Genomic DNA, 23,959 nt, shown 5'->3' with positions numbered 1-23,959 from the left:
CCCTGATTTTCCGTTCATGAATACACACTCGCACACATACACACACTCACACACCCACACACACAGCACTGGGACAGACAGAGGACAGAGGGACGACGCAGACGGGAACCTAAGAGAGAACTACAAAAAAAGGCAAGAACGGAGCTAAGGAAAGAACGACAAGCAGGAATCGGGCGGGAGAAAGAGGTAAATGTGTTAACATTTTATTTCAGAGCATTTTATGGAGGCAAGAAAAGAGATCATGAAAAACACTTTATATTTTAAAATCCACATTTGACATTGACAATAACAGCAGTGCACTGTGAACAGCACACACTGTAATTTAACATGAGCATCATCATTATAACTAACTCTGAGTCATATTTATTTCACTGTAAAACAATGTGAAGCAGTCACCAGCTGCTGTTGGGATATTATTGTACACACACACACACACACGCTTGTTGTGTGGCTCAGCACCTATAAATACCCTCATCAGATAAGCAAAGGAATTCAGTGACAGCCACTAAGTGATAGAAGTGTATTTGGCTTTTCTGTCATAAACACTGACCTTGTCGGGACCAGAAGTCCTCATGGAGACAAAAACCTGGTGCTAATGAGGCAGAACCTCATTTCAGAGGAACTGGTTAAGGTCAAGGCTAGGGATCAAAGGTGGTGGAGACCAAAAACGGAGCAATAAGAGCAAGAACATTGGGCTAACAATCACAAAATGTCTATCCAACACAGCTCAGTTCTGTTGCAAGGCCAAAAAGAGCAGGATAAATCGGAATCATTTGACACTGTGAGAAATACGACGCCTTCAGATGAGATTTTGTTTACCTTGTTTACGAGACTGGTCCAATCTGGACAGGTGGAAAGTGCCTGAAACCTCACAAGTGATGACATTACTTGAATTGAAGTATATATTTTCAGTGGATGCTAAGCTAAGTTTCCCAGGGGACTATTTTTTCCCTCTGTCCATTAACGTTATCCACACGCAAGCTAGCATAACATTGCTGTTGCCGAGGAACAGTGTTCTCACGACATGACAATTCAAACACCAAGCAAGTCGCAATCAAAATATATCGTGTTTACGACACGGTAAATTTGGAACGCGTTGAGGGAGTTGACAAGTAGCATTTGAGGCTACCAATACATTGGTCAGGGGGTTAGCTTATAGCTTAGCTTAGCCTATAGGTATGAATAGACAGTCGTACTAGACAAACATAAGGCAAAAATCAGATGCAGACACAAATTAAGTCCATAAAATACATTAAATTACACATTAAATGTCCATCCTAGGGGATGTAGTAAGGAATTAATAAATGTTTGTATCTGTTCCATTTACAGCATGGAAGCTGTTTCAAAATCATGCAATATTGTGTATAATGTCATTATATAATGTGTTATCTTGTCTCAGTCAACATATTGACTTTCACTGAGATAACAGAGACAATCCGTGCTGAAAGCCATTGTTATTACCATAATAACGTCTTTGAAAGGACAGTTACATAAACACGGTATCGTTGTCGCACATATTTGTGCTTTGCGAAGATCAAAACTTGTCAAAGCGGATTCATTCACACAGAAACAGAGGTCAAGTCTAAAAATAAAGCACCGGGGCCTCCAGTGCTTAGATTACCACTCCTTAACAGTTTGAATAAAGACCCACACACATCAACACACCCTGGCATCCGCAGATTAATCTGCAATACGTCGCGTTAGCTCCACGTTTTCTCTGCACAGACAGTTCCGTATTTTCACCTCGGATGTGAGGTGAAAAACAAACTGGGCTCTGCAGCCGGAGTGCGCGGAGAAGGTAAACACAGTAAACAGCAATCAGTCCAGACAGCCATATGAGTCTGAGGTGAAGGTGATGTGGATCTGCAGCACACACGTTATGATCACCCATCAGGGTCAAAATGCTGGCAGTGATTTAAACTCTAGTGCTATTTCTGTCCTGCTGGACCTTCTGTTTACTGAAGTGGGCTTAAGGGGCCGAGGTGTGTGAGGCCATACATTCAACGAAACCAAAGCAAGCCATTGGCACTAGGCCGAGTTTGCGAGACTCGAATCTTCTTCACATTCAATCTAAGGCGGTTCTGGGGGGGGGGGGGCACTCTCTTGGGTGTTACCTACCTTACAACACCCCTGGATTCCAGAGTAATCTACAACCTGTCAGGAGAATGTTAGACCAGTATACTGCAAAATAATCAGAATTGTCTTTGAGGAGGTGGTGGTGCACAACAATGAAAGGCGGGACCGATGCAACCTTGTTATTTTTAATGCATTTTAACTTGTAAACACACATATATTTTAAATTGAAATCATCTTATTTTCCTCTGCATAGTCTGTAAATATGCACTTAACCGTAACTGAACTAAACTATAATTTATACTGTTATTGTGCCAAAGGCACAAAGTAAATAAACAATGTGTGGTGGCCGGACTGACAATGAATCGTCACTGTTACCATTACACAACAGACGTTTTTCTTTAATTTCTTTTTTCCATCAAAGCTTTTTTTTCTTGCATTTTTAGATAGATGCAAGTATAAAACTGCAGTGACACTTAATATTACTGTAAGTGTTGGTTAAACAGTATAGAGGTGGATCAGCAAGCCTTGAGGCTGGTACGGTTCCTCCTTAAATCCACAGTTGTGAGCCTACACTTTTGTATCCTACATTATGCCAACGATTGACACGTTTTTGTGGATAACGGTCTGCGGTTTTTAGTTGCTCTACACTGACATATCAGCGCGTGTGTTTGTGCCGTTTCCAACTGTTTTGGAGGGGATTACACCATCCAGAGATGTAGCCTATGGCGTCAGTGTGCAATCGCCTCCTCTTCATATGACACCGGCAGCAGCTGCCGCTGTGTCCTGTACGAGCATGTCTCCTGTCTCCTGTCCATGTGTGGAGCTGCTTGGCCTGCGAGCCAATAGGTGCTATTTAAAAAGAGCCAAGTTCAGACGCTGACGACGAGAGGAGAGGAGGGCTGCACTGAGACACGTGTGGTGGAGTGCAGCAGCGAACATTAAATATAAGACATTTTATCATATTTAATGTAATAAGATCAGCAGCATTGTGAGCAGTGCTGAGTGTTAATTCATTCTGAAAAATGTATCTGTATTTCAGATATTAACCTTCAACGTTTGCTGTATACGTTTACATTTTTATCTGCTTGTTCGCCTTCTTTTTTGTCATTTTGTGTACCACTACTACTACTGCTTTAGTACAACATAAACAACGTAAAAAGATGAAACAGGCAAGTAGAAGAATACATTTTAAAAAATCCTCCGTTTGAAATAATTACATTAAAATAAAAATTAAACCAGTGTAAAAAAGGGTGGTATACAGAATTAAACTCTAAATTAATCTCATATAAGTTTGTTTTCAGAATGGACTGAAAGGTCGTCACTGATTCAGTTGACCTGATTTACTCTGGCAGGTCATACCAGAGTACTACTACTACTATTACTACTACTACTTAGGCACATTGGTATGGTCAAAAGAAAGTTGAAAATCACTGTAAATAAACTAAATCAGACAAAAACATATGCCATACACACCATCAATCACACTATTATAACAATAACAAGGTGGAGGACAAAGGAAAAGGTCACTGCAAGGTCATACAATACAGATTATTTTTATTTCCAGCTTTGGGAGTGTTAAATGTCTGCGTAAACTAACCAAAATAGAATGACCTGAATTATTTGCACCGAAAATGTTCTATTTCTTATGGAAAGAGTCAGTTTATAAAGGGAAATATCATTAAAGTGTGCGTTATTTCTAGGTACAGTTTGGTTTTGAGCGCAAATTTATTCTCCATTTGGACTCACATTGTGTGACAAATGAATGAGTCCAATTGAATCCCAGAGTTAACAACTAAAAGACAATGTCATCATTTTCTATCTGTATTGGAAGTTTAACTCATTAATGCCAACTTAAAATGTCTAAAGTTCCACCTTCACGCCAACTGACCTGAAGAAAACAGTTGTCTTATACTGTGTTTTAATCAAATCTGTGCATGCTTCTCTTTTTTTTGCTTCTTTTGGCAGGTGCTGTGTGCTGTGTGTACGTGAAACCACACAAACTTACCAACAAGCACAAAACTACAACACCAGAGACCTTCAACCATCTCTCTGTTAGAAGAAGCACAAGCAAAAGCATCGACTCAGTAAAACAAATTTTACTGCAGAAAAAAAAACATCCACTGAAGTAAAAAAAAGATGGCGCCCAAAAAGAAGATCAACCGCCAAAAGAAGCCTGGCATGGAAACCATCTCCCCGGTCACCATGGAGACCACGCCAACCCAGCTGAAGGTGGAGAGCCGGGGCGATGGCGTGGTGGTGGTGGAGAGCGGCGTGAGGAAGATCGAGCAGATGGCGGCGCTGGACATCGCTCAGCTCAACAGCCTGAACCTGCCGCTGCCGCTGCCCGTCATCAAGCCCGGAGAGAGAGGCCTGGGCCTGGGCAGCGAGCTGACGAGGCCGCTGCACGGCAACGCTCTGCTGGAGGAGCTGAGCAAGATGCGCCAGGAGAAGTGAGTCCAAGGCCAGCCAAAGCCTTTGTGGGGCCCTAAAGTTATGATTTTTTGGCCCTTTATCAGCTCTAATAATAATAATACAGGTGGCAGATTTATTGCCAATAAGATAATCCATCCATCATCTAGCGTTTTAGGGTCACAAATAGAGACAAACAACCATTCACTCACACTCTTACACCTACGGTAAATTTAGAGTGACCAATTCACCAACCAAGGCATGTTTTTGGACTGTGGGAGGAAGCCGGAGAACCCGGAGAAAACCCCCGCACACACAGGGAGAACATGCAAACTCCTTGCAGAAAGGCCCTTGTTCCGAAGTTGTTCCAAACGGGGCTAGAACCCAGGAACCCGGGTCTTCTTGCTGCAAAGGCAAGAAGTGCTAACCACTACACCAACTGTGGGCCCTCAATAAGATCATTTACTCTCTAAATAAGAAGGTCAAATATGGACTAATTTTGATCCAGTTCAATGTGACACAATTATTGTTGGATTTCAAATGATATCTTCTTTTTTTTCACATGGAACCTTTTCCACCTTCCCCAGGTTCCTGACTGACCTGGAGCTGGCCTGTAAGACCAAGGCCTTTGACGTCCACAAGCTGGTCATCTCCTCCATCAGTCAGTACTTCAGAGAGATTCTGGCCAAAGATCCAGGCATGAAGCGCCTGGAGCTGCCGTCCCTGTCACCTCTGGGTAAATCAGCCTTGATCCAACTCTTCAGTTACTCCGTCACGTCCATGTGTGAGAGTCTTAAGAGTCAAACGTGTGCATGTTTTGGCGTCTGCAGGCTTGGCCAACGTCATCACCTTCGCCTATCTGGGTCGCGTCCACATGTCCCTCTACACCATCAGCTGCACCGTCTCCGCTGCCGCCACCCTTCAGATCCCGCAGCTCCTGAAGATGTGCATGGACTTCCTGCTCGCTGAGCTCAACGTCCAGACGTGCGTCTACATCTGGAACATCGCCGCCGCCTACAGCCTGCCGCCCGTGTGCGACGCCGCCCGCCGCTTCGTCCTGGACAACTTTGTGCAGTTTGCCGACACGCCCCTGTTCATGCAGCTGACCCTGGAGCAGATCTCTGCCTTCCTGCAGGACGATATGCTGATGCTGCCTTCAGAGGTCACAGCCTTCCAGGTCAGGAGTTCAGACTTTACAGGTCAAAGGTTAAAAAAATTATCTAGGCTGAAATATGACAAACTTGAAGTTTTCGATTTTCTTATGAAGAAAGGCAACAATAAGAAGGAGGAGAACACTATCTCTGAACACACAACACAACAGAAACATTTGGATGCCACCCCTGACACTTTATCAGTCATCCAAACCGATCATAAATGCCAGTTCCTCGTCAACCCTCTGGACTTTCTTGCTATTTTCATCCAGACCTAAAAACAACCCCCTGAGACCAGCTGCTCAGATCCTAACACAGACCCAGACCCCTGCAGGTCAACTGTGAGGTGAAGGGAAAACTACCAAGTATAACTCGCACTATATGTGAGACGAGGGCTTGTTTATAAATACACAACTCCAACATGGAGAAAGAAACAGCTGAGGGACACGGAATAAGTGGTGACTGGTATTTATAAACTATCCATCAGAGACAGATTGAATTTAACGAGTTAATTTGGTCGCGTCAAGGTTTGTTTTTTTGGCAAAGCAACAGGGAAATACAGTGTACGTCGAGGAAATCTCACGCACACCAAAGTCCATAGAGAAAAACTAAGTTTTTAGCTTGTAGGGACAAAGAAGCGACTGGTCTATTGCTGCTTTGTTGGTACATTTTTATCACTGAGGTAAACATTAAGTAAGGTTTTTAAGCACTAAAGTCACTGTGCTGTGATGTAAAATCACTGATTTTCTCGATGGACTTTGGTGTGGGGAATGAGCGGTTTACGAAGTGGCACAAACTCCAGTTCTCAGTATCTAATGGTGAGATAAAATGGTGATACCATAGTCCTTTAACAGGAATAGAAGTGGATACAATCACCACAAACTCTTCACTAACTAACTGATCATCTGTCCCTTTGAATTATTAAAGTCTTTCTCTCTCTCTCCAGTTGGCCATGAGGTGGCTCGACTTCGACGTCTCTCGTCAGGCCCACGCCGCCGAGCTCCTGAGTCACGTTCGCTTCGAGACCATCCCGGCCAGCGAGCTGGTGAGCCAGATCCAGCCGGTGCCCCGTATGATGCTGGAGCCTCAGTGTCACCGCCTGCTGGTGGACGCCATGAACTACCACCTGCTGCCCTACCAGCAGAACACCCTGCAGTCCAGACGCACACAGGTCCGCGCCGGTCAGCAGACCCTGCTCACCATCGGAGGTCGTCCGGCGCTCACTGAGAGGGCCCTTAGTCGAGAGGTTGGTGCCTATATTTGGTTTGGGTGGAAGGACACATGAGCCTCACGGTTCTTCCTGCTAGAGGTTCCTTTGGGTCAAGAATATCCCTCGATGACCTTTGCCCCCCTGGTATTCAGGTGCTGTGGAGGGACTCTCGCGAGGGAGGAGCATCCTGGCGTCACCTCTCGCAGCTGCCGGCGAAGAGCTTTAACCAATGTGTGGCCGTGATGGACGGCTTCCTCTACGTGGCCGGAGGAGAGGATCAGAACGACGCACGCAACCAGGCCAAACACGCCGTCAGCACGCTCAGCAGGTTTGATACTGAAGGTCCAACACATACGGTTTAAAACAGCTCAGTGTGGAGAGGAACCAACTAAGTCTAACCCCAGGGTCCATCATCGAGACAATCGAGGCCTCAGGAATTTGGGCCTTCAGGTGTTTTGAATGGTGCTGTAGATGTTTGCTCTCACTGAAAACATAATTTTAGCCACTGAACAAAAGGCTCATCAAATAAAATGTACACCTGCTCAATATTATATTTTAAGAACTTGGGGGTGTGCCAATCTCAGCTGACATGTTGGCAGTAGGCCAGTCCATCTCAGGGCCACCATTCACTCCAACACTGAGGGTCAATTGAGTCAATTGCATGTTTTTCTCAACTGCCACAGAGCTTTGTGGAGCTCTTTGGCAGTTGCTTCTGTGGCTTTGAAATCCCTCTAAACTCAACTCTCCACTTTACCCCCCCCCCCCATCAGATACGACCCTCGCTTCAACACCTGGCTCCACCTGGCCAGCATGCGGCAGCGTCGCACCCACTTCTCCCTGGCTGCGAGCGGCGGCCGCTTGTTCGCCATCGGCGGCCGCAACGTGGAGGGCCTGCTGGCCACCACTGAGAGCTACCTGCCCTCGTCCAACACCTGGCAGATGCGTGCGCCCATGGAGGTGCCCCGCTGCTGCCACTCCAGTGCCACCCTGCCCTCCGGAGACATCCTGGTGACCGGTGGCTACATCAACTGCGCCTACTCCCGCTCGGTGGCGTGCTACAACGTAAGCACGGACACCTGGAGCGACAAGGCCTCGCTGGAGACTCCTCGTGGATGGCACTGCTCCGCAACCCTGGGAGAGAAGGTGTATGTGGTGGGAGGAAGCCAGCTGGGCCCTGGTGGAGAGAGGGTGGATGTGATCTCCGTGGAGGTCTTCTCTCCAGAGAGCGGGACGTGGAGCAGAGCTGCTCCTCTCCCGCTCGGCGTAAGCACCGCCGGCCTGTCACCGCTGGCCGACAAGCTCTACCTGCTGGGAGGCTGGAACGAGAGAGAGAAGCGCTACAAGGCGGCCGTGCAGAAGTACGACCCGGCCACCGACAGCTGGTCCGCGGCCGAGGACCTGCCAGAGCCGACGGTGGGAGTGTCCTGCTGCGCCTTGACCCTGCCGCCCCGCCACACACCGCGCCGGCAGCAGCACCGCAACACGCCGAGCCACGAAGAGCAGCAGCAGCAGCAGCAGCAGCAGCAGCAGCGGGCAGTGACGAACCGCAGCAGAGAGAGCAGCGTGACTCCATCACAGACCATCATAGCATAAAGACGCAGGAAACCAGGGAGAGACTAGAGGAGAGAGTGGTTTAACCTCAGGAGAGCTGGATCAGGGCTGCAACTCATGATTATTTCTGTCATGGATTCATCTGTTGAGTCAATTAGTTGGTGAATTGTTTTAAAAGAAATAAAATATCCACAGGGACGTCATAGATGTCTTAGATATTCAATTTAAATCAGTGTTTCCCAAACATTTGACCTCATTTACAATAACCTTAACCCTTGACTATTTCACTGCGATTACTGTAAGACCTGATAATAGTTTAATTAGGTTATCCGGACACTTTACAAGTAAAATGTTTGGTAAATGAATCACAAAGGTGACTTAATGCATGGAAATGCAAAACCTAATGTATTTGGAGATCCATGAAAGCAAAAAGAGTTTCTGTGACTATGAAGTGATGAACGAGTGAATCAAAGACAGGTGCAGATTATTATGGGTTGTTTTCCCGCTCTGATCAGGATCATGTCTGCTCTCTTTTTCTTCTGTTCATCGATACGTAAGAAACAATTATTTAAACCAATCATTCCGATCCGTCGTGCAGATGTGTGACAATAATAAATAAATGTGTAAATGTACAAAGGGGCAAATAAAATTCAGCAAAAGAAGTTTGCATTTTAGGGGCCAAAATAACGTCAGACAATAACGATGGACATTTTTAAGCCTTAAGACGTGAGAGGAAGGTCAAAGTGACGCAGTAAATGTGTTTTATACGGTTGCCAACATCGTGATTTCTAGAAGTATAACAGCAGCACGAAATACTCGTGCACGTACGTGTGAAGCGGTGCAGACAAAAAGAGAGAGCGTTCATGATCCGACATGATCTCAGGAGGTTTTTACAGTGAAGGAGGCGGAGGAAAGGGACGAAGGTGGAGGTGGAGAGGTGATGGATGGATGATAGATGGATAAGAACGACGACAGACGGGCGGATGGATGATGGATAAAAGGGAACTTGAGCGGGTTTGGGTTGAACAAACATGGAGACGACTGTGAATCCACCGGCTGATGGTGTACAAAGATGTAACTAGGCAAAGTGTGCGACTGTGAACTTCAGTGTGAATGTGTGAGACAGTGAATGCGAGTGAGTGAGTGTGTGTGTGTGTGAGCTGATTCTATGGAAGTAAACCTGTCACACCTGATGTTGAATTTTAAAAAGTTAGCTTAGCACCGATTTGTTTGCACTGGAATTCTACATTTGACTTTTTCACATTTATTTTCCAATATTTAAAAAAGATTCAAGGTTTAAAAATTGTACCAAAAAAAGTACCAGGTTTAAAACAAATGTGCCATCGGTGATTACACTTATAAAAACAAAAGCTTTCCACTCAAATTTGTGGCACAACCATTATCACGAGGTGGCAGCAGCAAGCAAGTGATTTACGAGGTTTCTTGAAGGCATCTTGAAGCCGTTCCTCTCAGATCAACACAATGTGGATCCCACAGAAGTAAATCAATTTGGGATTCAAAGGTTCTGGAACAAACCGTTTTAATCCAGAATCTATTGCTTTTCCTTTGTATCTGAATATTTAATCAGATTTTTTTTTTTTTAAATCTCACATGGGATCTGAATTAGACCTGCCATGCCAAAAATAACCTTGAATATTTAACATGGATCATAAAAAAACACAAAAAAGTAAAATTGAGATTCTAAACAATAAGAAACACCTTTCAAACTTCATTATCTGGTGAGACGGAATTACTTCCTTACTTTTCTACCAAACACCACAATAATAAAGTGCCCTCTTCAGACTTTAAATATTCCTCACAAGAGAAGCAGACAAACCTGTTTGTTTTATTTATTAAATGTGTACGTGTCAGACGTAGTTTAGCTCTATTTTGACAAAAATTTATGAAAAATATAAAAAATAAATAGCATTAGTTGTTTCTAAGTGTAATGGAGTGGAGGGAGAGAGGCGAGACAAGGAGGGCAAAGTTTAAACAACACAGGTGAGATTTAAAAGGAAATAACAAGCTCTCAAAATAAAAAAAAAGGCATAAAAATTAACAAAATATAAAAAAAAAATGAAGAAAAATCCAACAAAAACAACAGAAAAACATTAAGTCCCACCTGTGTTTTAAATCATTTGCCTCCACGGATTAATTTGATCAAAACTAAGACAAAAATGCCAAACAAACCAGTGAGACTCCAACAGGTCAAAATGTCAATGTTTTAAAGTAGCTGTCTATCACAGAGTCCTGATCGGCTGAATCCCTCTGTATTTGTGTGTGTGTTTGTGCTGGTGGTTTCTGTGGGGTTTCACTGAATAAAGAAAATCTGACTAAAAAACATGACAAGATTTCACAAATTTTTCATTGATCATTCTAGGACACAGACGGTGCTGCTGGGAAATGTAGTCCGACATTAGAGTACAAGAGAGTAGTAATGAAGATAACGAATCTAGTTTTTTTCCAAAAATACTACACATTTATACACATATCTAGACACTGGATGCGACTCAAATAAAAACATGGAGATAAAATAAAGAGGTTTTTTCTTCAAAGCTACATGGAGCCACGGCAGAAGCGCTGAAGAGCCATATGAGGATCTCAAGCTGCAGATAGCAGACCCCAACTCATAACATTAGTTTTCCCCTGCCAATCACTGGCAGTTTACTGCCATCTTGTGGCCAAACCCTGCTATACCAAACTAAGACTCCGCTACAAAATGTAATGGGCTAAAATGACAACTTTGTTTCAGCTCAGAGCATATACATTAGAGGTAAGGACCTTTGACACCAGCTCCTGAGATCAAAATCCATACCAATTGTGAACAAAAACTGGGGTTATGACAGGTTAAAATTAGGGATTCAGCACTTTAAACTTGATTGTATTTTCAGTGACGCATCTAAAATGTGGAAGTGACTATGCCTATGAAGCATTTGAAGACAGAACAACAGGAGACCAAAGTTATTTTTTTCCTTTTTTTATTACTTTGTTATAAACAAGAGCAAAAGGTGGTCCTTTACTTGCCGGGAAGAATGATGCCATCATACTGTGGAGAGAGGGGGAAACGAGGAGGTAGTTTAAGTGTTGTATTTTGTAAATTAAAAACATGTCAAATTTACAGGCTAAATTTCCAAAGATCCAAAAACCCCACATGAAATCAGAAGTGGATTTCTACAATTTAAAAATCAAACAAGTTTGAAATTACTTGCTTTTATCAGCACAATTAGACAAACCTATTAACTTGCTATAAATAACCAAATGTATAATGTCAATACATTTGTTTTGGGTTACTGACTAACAAACTTGATTACGAGTGACAGGTTTACCTGAGAAAAACGTCTAATGTCGTGTCTAAACATTTGCTTACTCTTCTTGTCATATGTATATTTTGCATATGATGGTACAGCATTTATTATACATTTTCATTAAACGGAGTCCTAGTGCTTTTACTGAAGTGGTTTGGGTCTTGAAAATACTCCCGACTTTGTGAAAGCTGATAGTTTGACTTTCTTCTTGATAAAAACATTGGCCTTATCCACACAGAAACGATGCGGAAAATGAGCATAACGCCTGTGCACTGCATATAAACTCCAAGCAAGAAGAAACGACGACAACTGCCACCCGCCGCCAGCTTTGCCCTTTGAAATTTTTAATTTCTTGCCCAGGAAGTGTTGAAACCAGGAGTGTACTCACTTTCTGCTGGAACCAGCGCATGGCCTCCTCTTTGCGGATGCGGTGTCTGAAACCGATGCGGCCTCTTTTCCGCTTCTTGTCGGCGATGCTGAAGCCGGGTCTGCCCAGAACCTGAACACAAATCAAGGAAGAGAGAAGCGTCAACATAAATGGCTCAGAAGTCATCAGTTAAGTCGGCTGTGTGTTTTTCTATCACCAGTTTCAGTGTAAAAAAAAGAAAAGTAACCCACTAGACATCTAATACTAATGATTGTGGGAAAACTTTGTCCCAACAAATGTAATCCAGGCACGTCACATCGGCTGAACCTAAACACATCCAGCATTAACCGCATTAGAGTAATAACAGACTTATTTTCTGTTAATAACTGAGAGAAGTTGAGAAAATTATGAACAGCAAAATAAATGTTACTCATTCAAGAAATGTCTGTATAAATCACTACTGATTCTGTCAAGTCTCATCATGCAACACCTGATAGTGAGCTTGCTGACAAAAACACCCCAAAAAAGACAAAGACGAAAAAAAACTCATTTATCAATCACTTAATGCCACAAACTCAGCAGCTTCAACCAGCATTTAATCTGATCCACTCACCACGTAAAAGTCCAGTCCGTAGATGCCGATGCTGGGATCGTACTTGATGCCCAGATCGATGTGTTCCTGGATGCCAAAGCCGAAGTTTCCGGTGTCGGAGAAGTTGTTCTTTCTCAATTCATACTCACGCACCTGTGGGCCACACAGCAAGGAACACGGGTCAAATGTGAAACAACGCCTTTCTGTAAAGCATGTCCATTTTATGTTGGCAGGTTTGACTTTCTTTTACCTCAGAAACTGGATGAATGAGTCAATAATTTTTTAAAAAAACAAATGAAATGTCTGAATCATTTACAGGGTAAATGAGACTGTATGTAAATTTGATGAAATAAACATCCTGAAAAATACTGATAGTATTGAGATAACTAATGTAATTGACTAACAGATTAATTGTTACAGCCCCACAGAACAAAAATAGGTTAGATTACATAGTGATGACACCGTTTACAAGTAAACTCTAAGACTGTCTTGTCTGTGAGTATGATTCAATATTAAAACATTTCTACAGAGCCATCAACTGAACCATAATGAATTAAGACTGATGAAACGATCCAGGTCAACTTTACTCTTAAATACATCATCAATTTAGAATACCTATAGCGTGACCTCCTTACCTTGAGTCCCTTCTCCAGGATCTCCTCTGCTTTGGCTCCACGGACGGTGCAATGGACAGCAATCTTTTCATTTCTGCGGATACCGAAGGACCTCACAGTGTAGCGGGCTGAGGACCAAACAAGTAGAGTCATTAACACAGCAGTGAATAAGCACATCAACCTGAGATATGACATACAGTACGGTACATTTACACCATCACATTCGTCCAGAACAGTTCAGCAGAGAAAGCTCGACAACCGTGTCTGTTTTATCATGTTGTCACATTGCTCTCCATACCCAAGCCTTGATGTCATTGGATTGTCAAACCATAAGCACATCATGAGCAGCACTTACCCTTGGAGAAAACGGGAGTCTGCCCTGTGAGCTGCTCCAGCACTTTGGCAGCACGGGTCAGTCTGTCTCCGCTCTCACCGACGCAGATGTTGAGACAGAGCTTGCGGATGCGGAGCTCTCGCATGGGGTTCTCCTTTTTCTCACCCTGGTCCTGGAGACAAAAACGCGACACATTAAAACACAATTGAGAGGGAAAAACACCTGCCTAACAAAGCGTCTTAACATCGGCTGCTAACGTTGACAGTAGCCACAGATAATCGTAAATACAGGTCTCTTTTGATCAAAGACACAGACTCAGATCGGCTCAGCTTGTCACATGCCGGCCGGACATGTCTGTACATACCCCCGTAGCCTCCGCTGTTAGCATTACCACAATCACTGCTAACGTATGTTACCAGGAATTAAGAACTACTTTAAAACGCAAACCTCACAATATTAAGACACACGTATTAACCGAGTGGCTGAAGTGTCACCGCAGCAAAGTAATTACATCGACACGGACTGAATTTAACAGAAAAGTACACGGAGCGGTGTTTACCAGCGGCTAGCTTGTTAGCATCACTCGGTCTTCAGCTTTTACACTTTTATGTAGCACTTGTAGAACCAAATACGCCTCTAATATAATATATCATAATGGTATGTCAACATGTGGCGGTATATCAGCGATTAAAAGGGCCCCGATGCGTCGATGATGGTGGATTTCTTCTGTTACTGAGTGTGTGACGGCCATGGTATGATGTGGAAGCTACTCACCGCCATATTGGATCACTAGAAGAGGACGTGACGTTTCCGGCGGCGAGCGTTTATAGTCGCGTGTTCGCCACAAATGGGGTCGGAGAAACACAGTGATGGAACGCGATGGTTCCAGTTACTGAAAGTGAACTTAAAACTGCAAAAAACAACAACTAACAAATCGTTTTATAGAGATCGTACAGTTGCTGGAACAGCAGCGTGAGTAGAAAAATGACGTGTTTCCCAAATGTCCAAATGTGTTTTCAATATCTTGTTTTGTCCACAAACCAGAAGTTTTCAGTTGTAACACATTTTGTTTATATGGGGCAAATAAGAAACTAAAATGTATACAAAAAACAATTAATCGATTACGATAATAGGCCATTAATTAGGATTAAAAAATGAGTCACGCTGTGTATAATCATAGTTTAAGTGAGTGAGGATGTAACAACAGAACAACTCCAGTTTCAAGTTTTATTGTGGCATATATTTACAATATAGTGAAATTCTTATGACACAGGAGAAAAGGGAGGTGCTAAGGTAGGTGCTAAGGTAGGTCAGTGGGGATACAACTGTCACAATCAGTTTCAAAACCAATTTGTGAAATTTCACTTTTTTTTTTTTTACAATAACAACAAAAAAACACTTTTATTGATTAGGAGAAACTATCACTGTACACTCAAATTCACAGAAACACTATAGTGCAATAGTCTGCAACATTTCAATAAACCCAAACCAAATACAAGAATGACATACATAAAATGAATTGATACACTATCTTTGTTCTACAGTTTGCATGACATTGATGATATTTGATATCATAGGATTATTTAAGGAACAGTTGGTTTTACAGAGGAGGACACAAGGAATGGGGGAAGATGGTGGCAGATGATCTGCTGTGGTGGCTCCTGAAGAGAAAAGCCAAAAGAAGACAAAGAAGAATTTCACCAATAAATTAGTATAAGTATTGTGTCAAGCTCAAAAACTCTTCTCTTTAACAAGGACAACTAATTGATGATGAACGTTATTACCAGGTTCTACATAATTTGTGTGCTTTGTGTCCTCATTTTCACACACAAAAGAAACACAACAACTACCAATGCTACAATAAAAACTAGCAGAAGATTATTCATGACTGGAAGGGGTGAGTTTGTTCGTTGATCCTCAGTCAACTCAGACGAGTCCTCAGAGTGAGAGGTTATAAGTTTCAGAGGTGCGACAGGAGCCGGAGGCTTCAGCAGAGGCAGGCCCTCCCTCCTCTGCTCCACCAGGGCTTTGACGAGGAAAGCCAGCGTCCGGCGTGAGAAGATGCCCGGGGCAAAGAGGTTACAACCGGGGACGAAGAAGTGAGGGAGAGAGCCTCTGTGAGCGTGGTCCTCCAGAGCCCCGAGCAGGTACAGGAAGCAGCCAGGCAGCTGCCCACTAGCCCACATCGAGTCACTGTACCTGACACACGAGAAGCAGGTGGAAGAAAAAAAAAAACTGTGAAGGATCAATAATATCGATCCCTTTTTATGTTGCTATTCAACAAAGAAATAAATAAAATCTGACTATAACTTGCATTTGTACAATTGATTTTTGTTATTTTTTTAAGTTTATCAATTTGGCCACACGGTTGGTGTGGTGGTTAGCGGTTCCAAAAACATAACAAATTGGACATATGTGTGACTATAAGAGTGGATGATTGTTGTCTCTATGTGGCTCCGTGATGGACTGGCGACCTGTCCAGGGTGTACCAACGCTGTGACCCTCATGTGGAGGTTAACGTGGTAGAAGATGGAAGGATGGATGGAAAACTAATCTAATTTTCTCAGAGTTCAAGGCCCAGTGTGAAAGAATTACTGAGAATTAGTGACATCTAATGGCAAGACTGCAGATGGCAACAAACGGAAGATTCACTGTACCTGACAGACAGAGTGTGGAGAAAAGCGGTCTTCCCGTGGTACGAGCAGAGGTCATCGAGCTCTTTGGGAAAACGCTGTTTCAGACCCTCAATTAGAGATTTGAGGAGCATCAAACATGGCTTCCTGCAAGAGAAGAGAAACAAAGAAAGACGATCAAACCGACATAAACAACGAGACGAGATGTAAACATCACGAGCAGTTCTCACCGGCAGCATTTGGTGGCGTGGCTCTCGCAGCAGGTTTTCGTGTTGCCATGATATGTGATCATTTTCTTCTCGATGTGAGAGAAAGAAATCCTCCAGCTTTCTGTTCAAGAAACACAAAACAAACCTAAGTGACATGAAGGCCAGGTGTGTTTAAAGGAACTTTAGGGTCTTGAGCACATGAGGGTGGCGGGGGACGCTGGTTCTAATCTCAGCTGACATAGGGTGAAAGGCAAGGTGCACCCTGGACAGAGTCACCACATAGAGACAAACAACCATTCACAATCACATCTACGGTCAATTTAGAGACTCCAATTTGCCTAATCCCCAATCATGCATGTTTGGACTGTGGAGGAAGCCGAAGAACCCAGAGAAAACACATACACATACGGGGAGAACATGCAAACTCCATACAGAAAGGCGCTTGTTCTGAGCGTGTCACAGGTTTTTTTTAAACCATTTTCCTCACCTTTGGCTTCATCGCTGATGTTTCGTCCTCTCATCCTCTTTGGGACAAAGTAACAGGGCTGACTTTTGAACTCAAGGCGAACTTTCTTCCCCAGCCAGTTGCTCACATCTGGACCATTACGGACCACAGCTGGCCAGCCCTGAGATGGGTGAACCTCCAAACAGGGAACAGAAGAAAAAAAACATATCACATGTCACATGAGGCTAGATGTTCACATAACGGGTTTTACAACACTGAGGATAAAGCAGTAGACAATGGGTGGATGTTTACGGTGCACTCCTCCATACCTCCAGAGCAGGAACCAAGTCCAAGGAGATGAGCTCCTCGTCGCCGCTCTCGCTTCTGAACAGAGACAAAGTCACGGCTGGTGAATTGGGACGCTTCCGGTTCACCACCCAGTGACAGAGTTCATCCGGCACTGGAAACAAAGACAAGTAAACACAGAGGGTTGCCAAAGGTGACTCCATTCTGGTTGCTAAAGAGCATTGGGAGATCCTTTGACAAAAATCAAATCATTGCAACAAAAACAGAATGCCAGTACAAATGATGTTTTAGTATCTTGAGCCCTTATCGATTTGATTTTCAGAGTAAAAGTTAACTAAGAAACCAGTTGACTGCGTTGGATCAGAAACCTTTGTAGGTCTTGAGGAACTGTCGGACCAGGCGATGCATCGCGCTCAGGATCTTGCTCGATGAGAGGGTTCGCTCATTGTCCAGCAGAAAGGCTTGAATGGGGTTGCGAGTTGAATGCAAGAGGTCAATCTGGTAAAAGAGGCCGCCGTCGAGCTCCTTCATGTTGAGGCGTGAAGGAGCCTGAAGCTTCAGCATCATGTCAAACTCATCAGGACTGTGGATCTGATGAAGTCGTACAGAGATCAAATAAAAACATGTAACATTCAGGATGTTAAAGAGGGACTCGTGACCTCACCTTGACTTTCTCAAAGTAGCTGCCAGTGTTGAGGAATTCAGCCGACTGGAAAAAGGGCTCTTTAGTGCAGCTCCTCAGGAATTTCAGCAGGTTTTCTCTGAAGTCGTTGACCACCTCTGCAGCCCAGTGGCGGTCTTTCTTTCGGATTTTGAGGTCTTTGGAGTTGAGTTTGATCCAGTTGGCCAGCTCCGGAGAGACTGGGACCGAATCGTTAACCAACATGGATCCCTCCTCTGCAAGGTGACAGACGTGAGGCTTTCAGCAGTGCTGTTGCTAAATACACTAGACTCCTCTGTTAAATATGAGATTTTAGACATTTTACTTTGCTAAATATTGGAGATTAATGGATGTTTTCAGGATTTTTAAGTCTTTTTAACTGATCTACAGTTCGGCATTGTTCGGCTCGATGTCGCACCCCTGACTCTTCCTGTGACGACGCTCTCTGACCAATCGGTGGCCGGCAGTCTGTCCACGTCACATTTTAGGAGTTTTTGTGCAGGAAAAACACCCATACTTCAAAAGAAACCCTCAACTATAACTTAAAGCAGCAAAAATCCTTCATGATAAAAGCATAAAATGATGTGGTTTCACCTGAGAGTTGTTTCTGAACTGTCTGTCTCTGGCGACAAGGACTCCTCACTTCGGCCGGACTAACTCCTCTGAGGTTCAACTCTCTGTCCACGATGCGCTCGTCCCGTCTCAGCCGGGACATGATTGGGATCCTGGACAGTGGAGACAAAGTCTGCAGCAGAACATAATTACAGACAGTTACAGACGCTAAGGGGTGAAGGGGGATTCGTTGGAGAAGAGATGCAGAACCATTTCTAAAGGTGTAAGTGTCACAGGACTTTAGTCAATTTCTATTTCTGAAAATGTCTGACACACATTTAGTAGGCGAACCAAACAATTTGATTACCCTCGATTAAACAGGTAGACAATGGACAGATGAATCAAAATCAATAATCATCAGTTGATAACCCTGATGCAGAGCAAATGTAGTAAAAGACACATCCTGCTGGCTGTATCTTTAACTGCACTGCAACTCAAATGAGATTTTTGTTTTGTCAAAACCGCCCCCACTAAATTAATTCTGAAGAAACAAATAAAAAGAGAGGACACAGCGACTTTGATGTCACTTCATTATTAGACTATTGTAGAGTAAACATACCTGGTCTGGATGCGCCTGCTGCCGTTTCCTCACCTGCAGTCTCTCTTTCCACTGTTGTTACTATCACTTTCAGTTCATATGAACAAGGAGGACTGTGAACGCCCACAGCCTCCTCTGACGATTCTTTCATTGCGTAAACACTTTAAAGGTTTCAAAATGTCCCTTTTGCATAATACAGTGATGAATAAAGATGGATGTGGTGGAAACTTGTTTCGCCAGTTTAATTGTGTCGGAGCTATTGTACGGTTAGAGGACACACCTGTACATTCTTTCTTACGTCATAGTTGCGTGATGCCGCCATCATCCATTTCTGCACATAACAGACTAGAATTTCTTATTTACATGTTCACTAACTCTTAGTTGATTACCTATTTTTTTACATGCAAATGACAAATTATTTTCCTGCTACACCCCCACCAAAAAAAAACATACTAATTAACAACCAAAAAAACACACAACAAGCCAATAAATCCACTTTTTATCCAATTAAACATACTGATATTTAAAGACCTAGTATCTAACAACGCAATTCATCAATCATACAAACATAAACATTGACACTTGAGCACCAGAGGTAATTTAAAATGAGGAACATTTGATATAATCTCAGGCCGTTTCTCACTATCCATACTTGTCTGTACTTCTCTGTACTTGTGTACGGTTCTCACACCCGGAAGTGTTCTCGCTATCCCAGAATGCATTTCGCCGGCACATATCGGCAGAGAAAACAAACACAAACATGAAATAAATGAGAAAATTTGTCAGTTTAGAATTGGAAACTGTGGTTTGTATTATGACGTACTTTGGAGAGTAAGCACTCCAGTCGTACTTACTTGAGTGTTGAGAAACAGCCTTAACGCGAGTGTGACGATTTGTAAAGAATAAAGCAACTGAACCCAACATAAGTGGAACTCCAGATGGAATTTATTTACAAAAACAAACAGAAGTCAATACAAAGGAAAGACACAACTGAGGGGACAGAAGGTGGCCGGCTTTTACAAAACAAAAACAACACAAAACACTAGAGAAGCTAGCAAGTGGATGCAGATGCAGAAACCAGAGTCTAAATGGCCGATGTAACCGAGGAGATGAGTCGCAGGTGAGTGGCTCAGAAGCTCCGCCCCCAGCACAGCCTCCTGAGGCATAAAGCAAGAACACACAACACAGGAACACAGGAAACCAAGAACTTTAACAAAATAAAAGACAGGAGGAACTGAGCCCATGACAGCGAGCTTCCTCTGGTGGTACTTGGGAGGAAAGTCAGAAATACAGTTCTGCTGTATAAAGCAGGGTGTGTGTGATCGAGAAGCACTGATGTAAGAGGAACATCATTATCATTTCACAAACCAAAGACACAAACAGCTATTAAAACTAATAAAACTTCACAATAATATTTTAAAGACTGCAGTTGACAAAATGGATGTCTGTTTAAAGTCAATAGTCATTCATTCATCTTTTGTTGTGGATATGTTGAGGTCTTAAAGAGCTTTATCTCCAGCCTACAGCCGTTTACTATTTTTAAAAAAAAATAATGCAGAAGCTTATTAATTTTATTTTATTTCTTGCAGTAGATTATTCACTTTCTGGCCACCAGAGGGCAGTAAAACTCGTTTTAAAAACGTTATCCACACCTCAAAACAATGATACAAAGAAGGAAACGTGTTCACACAAAAGACAATAAATGTTTGATATTTTTTTTTAGATTACATTGTAATAAATAAACAAATACAAACATTTGAATGAATTTTTTTTTTTATTACTTGCAGTAGATTATTCCTTTTCTGGCCACCAGAGAGCAGTAAAACTCGTTTTAAAAACGACACATAGCATTATTCACCTCTCAAAAAAATAATACAAAGAAGGAAACGTGTTAACACAAAAGACAAATGTTTGATTTTTATTTAGATTATGTGCAAAGAAATTACATTATAATAAATAAACAAATAAATACATATGAATTAATATTTTATTTTATTACTTGCAGTAGATTATTCCTTTTCTGGCCACCGGAGGGCAGTAAAACTCGTTTTAAAAACGGCACATAACGTTATTCACCTCTCAAATCAATGACACAAAGAAGGGAACATGTTAACACAAAAAAGACAAATGTTTTTTTGTTTTTGTTTTTTTTAGATTCTGTTCAAAGAAATTACATTATAATAAATAAACAAATAAATACATATGAATTAATATTTTCTTTTATTACTTGCAGTAGATTGTTCCTTTTCTAGCCACCGGAGGGCAGTAAAACTCGTTTTAAAAACGGCACAAACGTGTTAACACAAAAGACAAATTATAGATTTTTTTATTATGATTATGTACAAAGAAATTACACCATAATGAGATAAATGCATATATATGAATGAAGAGACAAATAAATGAATGGATGAATAGATAAATAAATAAATAGACAAAAAATATGATATGAATAAATACATAAATGAATTAATGAATTAATGTATGGATAACTATTTTTAATGCCACTGCACTTTAATGCCTTCACCTTCTCATTATCACTCAACAGTTTGAGGTAAAGAATGAAAAGAATGTTACCAAGCCTTTTTCAACATTTAATGTGCAGCTGAACTTCCTCCCTCACTGCAGTGAGTCAGTGAATGTATGTAGCCCTCAGTTAGCAGTTAGCCTTCAGTTAGCATGTAGCCTTCAGTTTGCATGTAGCCTTCAGTTAGCATCAGAACTCAGTTAGAAAGACAGTTAGTTTGTCCATCGTGGGCCACTGTAAACACGTGGTGGTCTATATATAAAGCCTTTAATAAAAATGTAATTTTATAGTAATGAAACAACAACAACAACAATACATAGTATCAGGTGAAAAACAAACAAACAAAGAGGATCACTTAGAATTTGATTTGCTACATTTTACACGACCGAATCTACTGACCAGACCGTCATCTGTGAGGTTTGCTCCAACTTCAAACCCCCATGCAAGTTCAGACAACTGTTGCCCTGTAATTATTCCAAAGTATACGGCGCGAAAAAATGTCAAGACTTCACTTGCCTCACCTGTTCCTCCTCTGTGCGCCTCCCAGATAAGGAACCAGTGTGCAAGTTCCTGCAGGTTCACACACACAGGAACCTTTAGCATTCTTCTGGACCACTGCTGTTGCCCCACGAAACACGAAAGGCCTCAACGCTGTCATCAAACGACGACACGCTGCAGTTTTTACACCTGAAATTCTGAAAGTTAAAAGCGGTTGTTTGAAAAATAAACCAGGTTAGTGACTAACCATATTAGTCAAACAAATGCTTCATAGACTCTGATACGCTGTATAGACAAAAGTATTTGGCTTGTTAAGTATTGTCTCCAGTGAAGGACGATGCTTTGCTTCCAACTCTGTGGCAACACTTTGAGGAAGACTCTTGTCTGTCCCAGTGCACAAAGCAAGGACTTTAAAGAAGACTATAAATACTACATATATATATATGTATATATATATACACACACATATGTAGGCATTGGCTGAGAGAGAGAGAGAAAAACTCCCCCTTTAACAGGAAGAAATCTCTGACAGAACTCGACTCAAAAGTATCTGCCTCTAACGCTTGAGGGTATAAGGAAAAATGGGGGAGAGAAAGGAAAAGATGGAGGTGAGGTAGAGACAGAGGAGACCATGCAGCAGGAGATATATATATATATATATATATATCACTAATTTACTCCTTTCATATGGGGGAACATTTCTGTGCACATGTCAGTAAATGAGTGTGAGGCTAGAACAGTGGCCTCCCACATATTTCACTCAAAACTAAACATCCTGAGGACACAGGCTGGATATTTGTCTGTCAATACCGTCGGCCCGTTACTAACGACACTTTCGCTGCTTCTCCTGGTCCAGGTTTGTGCGAGCGAGCAGGTTCAGGAGCAAGGAACCAGACACGGAACTCCACAAACCCCCCCCGACCAGCTTCCCTATAGGGGACAGTGAGATGTCCCCAGGCCAATAGAGAGAGATATGATCTCTTCAATGTGTCCCAGGACTCGCCCTCCACCACCCCCACTCCAGGGGCCTCCGCCCAGTTTGAAATGCCTGAAAACCACTTCAACTGGCTCCGCTTGCTGCAGAGGAACCAGGCTGACTTTAGTGATTGACAAACAAACAATCTCCAAACACGACAGAGAAGACGAGAGAGAGTGAAGGGGGCGACGTTTTGAGATTCGTAGATAGACGTTGTTTCCCATGGGGGCAAAACCATCGCCAATACAATTTAAAAAAACAACACCTATGTGTGTGTGTGTGTGGACAGGCCCTCAGGCTGAGTGCATGTTGAAACCAAACTAAAACACACTAAAACCTGACTGTAGCATGGAGGGGAATGAAAAGGCTTCAGGAAACCTTCCGGCAGCTAAACCAACCCGTTTGACCACCGTGACAGCCCGAGGAAGAGCAGGACGACAGTGCAGTGACAACAGGGGGCGTACGCTATAGAATTAAGTTGAAATCCTTTGCTGAAAGGATGCTGCCTCCACCACCACCACCACCACCTCTCGCTGTTTGCTCAACACTGCATCTCTAAGTATGACGGCTCATTCAGACGCAGTCTTGTTTTCATTGAGTCATTTCTGAGCCTGAAAAGAGACTCAGTAATGCTTCCAAAGCCTATGTGCTGCTGCTGCTGCTGCGAGGGAAAATACAATATATTAATGATGAAACCAGTAAATCGGCCTTAATTCCAGTTCAACCTGCTGGGTGATTGTGGTGATGGCACAGAAAGTGTTTCCAGTCTCCTACAAAAAAAATTAACAATCTGAATGAAGTCATTGTTGATATTCAATTATTTGAAACCGGTTTGATCCCAATGTGATATTAAAAACGTGTGTTTCTATAAGTGAGGAAAATGGAATGGTCTGTTTTTTTGTCATTTACAGACTCAATACATTTATTAATTGTGAACATTAATGTTCC

At 42.6% G+C, this 23,959-nt stretch overlaps 3 protein-coding genes across 3 annotated transcripts; 1 reads left to right on the top strand and 2 right to left on the bottom strand.

Annotated features, from left to right (window-relative positions):
• The first annotated feature begins 6 nt into the window (after positions 1-6).
• Positions 7-10,495, top strand: klhl43 (kelch-like family member 43). The gene is made up of 7 exons (XM_083899718.1): positions 7-186; positions 4,042-4,526; positions 5,073-5,221; positions 5,316-5,662; positions 6,583-6,882; positions 6,999-7,174; positions 7,617-10,495. The coding sequence occupies exons 2-7, from the start codon at positions 4,213-4,215 to the stop codon at positions 8,437-8,439; spliced, it is 2,109 nt and encodes a 702-aa protein (XP_083755844.1). The 5' UTR covers positions 7-186; positions 4,042-4,212; the 3' UTR covers positions 8,440-10,495.
• Positions 10,496-11,358: 863 nt separating this feature from the next.
• Positions 11,359-14,448, bottom strand: rpl11 (ribosomal protein L11). Its single transcript, XM_083899878.1, has 6 exons — positions 14,384-14,448; positions 13,631-13,781; positions 13,297-13,403; positions 12,683-12,814; positions 12,091-12,201; positions 11,359-11,443 (listed from the first exon to the last, which is right to left on the bottom strand). The coding sequence occupies exons 1-6, from the start codon at positions 14,387-14,389 to the stop codon at positions 11,414-11,416; spliced, it is 537 nt and encodes a 178-aa protein (XP_083756004.1). The 5' UTR covers positions 14,390-14,448; the 3' UTR covers positions 11,359-11,413.
• Positions 14,449-15,209: 761 nt separating this feature from the next.
• On the bottom strand, positions 15,210-18,578 carry LOC310935635 (cyclic GMP-AMP synthase; the record flags this gene model as incomplete). Its single annotated transcript, XM_083899568.1, has 9 exons — positions 15,210-15,270; positions 15,542-15,808; positions 16,267-16,389; positions 16,473-16,572; positions 16,939-17,092; positions 17,226-17,356; positions 17,571-17,793; positions 17,867-18,099; positions 18,458-18,578. The coding sequence occupies 9 exons, from the start codon at positions 18,576-18,578 to the stop codon at positions 15,210-15,212; spliced, it is 1,413 nt and encodes a 470-aa protein (XP_083755694.1).
• Positions 18,579-23,959: the final 5,381 nt, after the last annotated feature.

Source organism: Microchirus variegatus (assembly GCF_963457635.1).
Source record: "Microchirus variegatus genome assembly, chromosome: 13".
In the NCBI taxonomy this organism is placed as follows: Eukaryota; Metazoa; Chordata; class Actinopteri; order Pleuronectiformes; family Soleidae; genus Microchirus; species Microchirus variegatus.
This window is presented reverse-complemented; position numbering and strand designations above follow the sequence as displayed.

Coding starts and splice junctions, on each gene's coding strand:
- klhl43 (XM_083899718.1), top strand. CDS start 4,213: ATGGCGCCCAAAAAGAAGATCAACCGCCAAAAGAAGCCTGGCATGGAA. Junction 6,883..6,998: donor AGAGGGCCCTTAGTCGAGAG/GTTGGTGCCTAT, acceptor CCTGGTATTCAG/GTGCTGTGGAGGGACTCTCG. Junction 7,175..7,616: donor GCCGTCAGCACGCTCAGCAG/GTTTGATACTGA, acceptor CCCCCCCATCAG/ATACGACCCTCGCTTCAACA.
- rpl11 (XM_083899878.1), bottom strand. Junction 12,815..13,296: donor TCCTGGAGAAGGGACTCAAG/GTAAGGAGGTCA, acceptor TGTGGCCCACAG/GTGCGTGAGTATGAATTGAG. Junction 12,202..12,682: donor ACGGACTGGACTTTTACGTG/GTGAGTGGATCA, acceptor ATTTGTGTTCAG/GTTCTGGGCAGACCCGGCTT.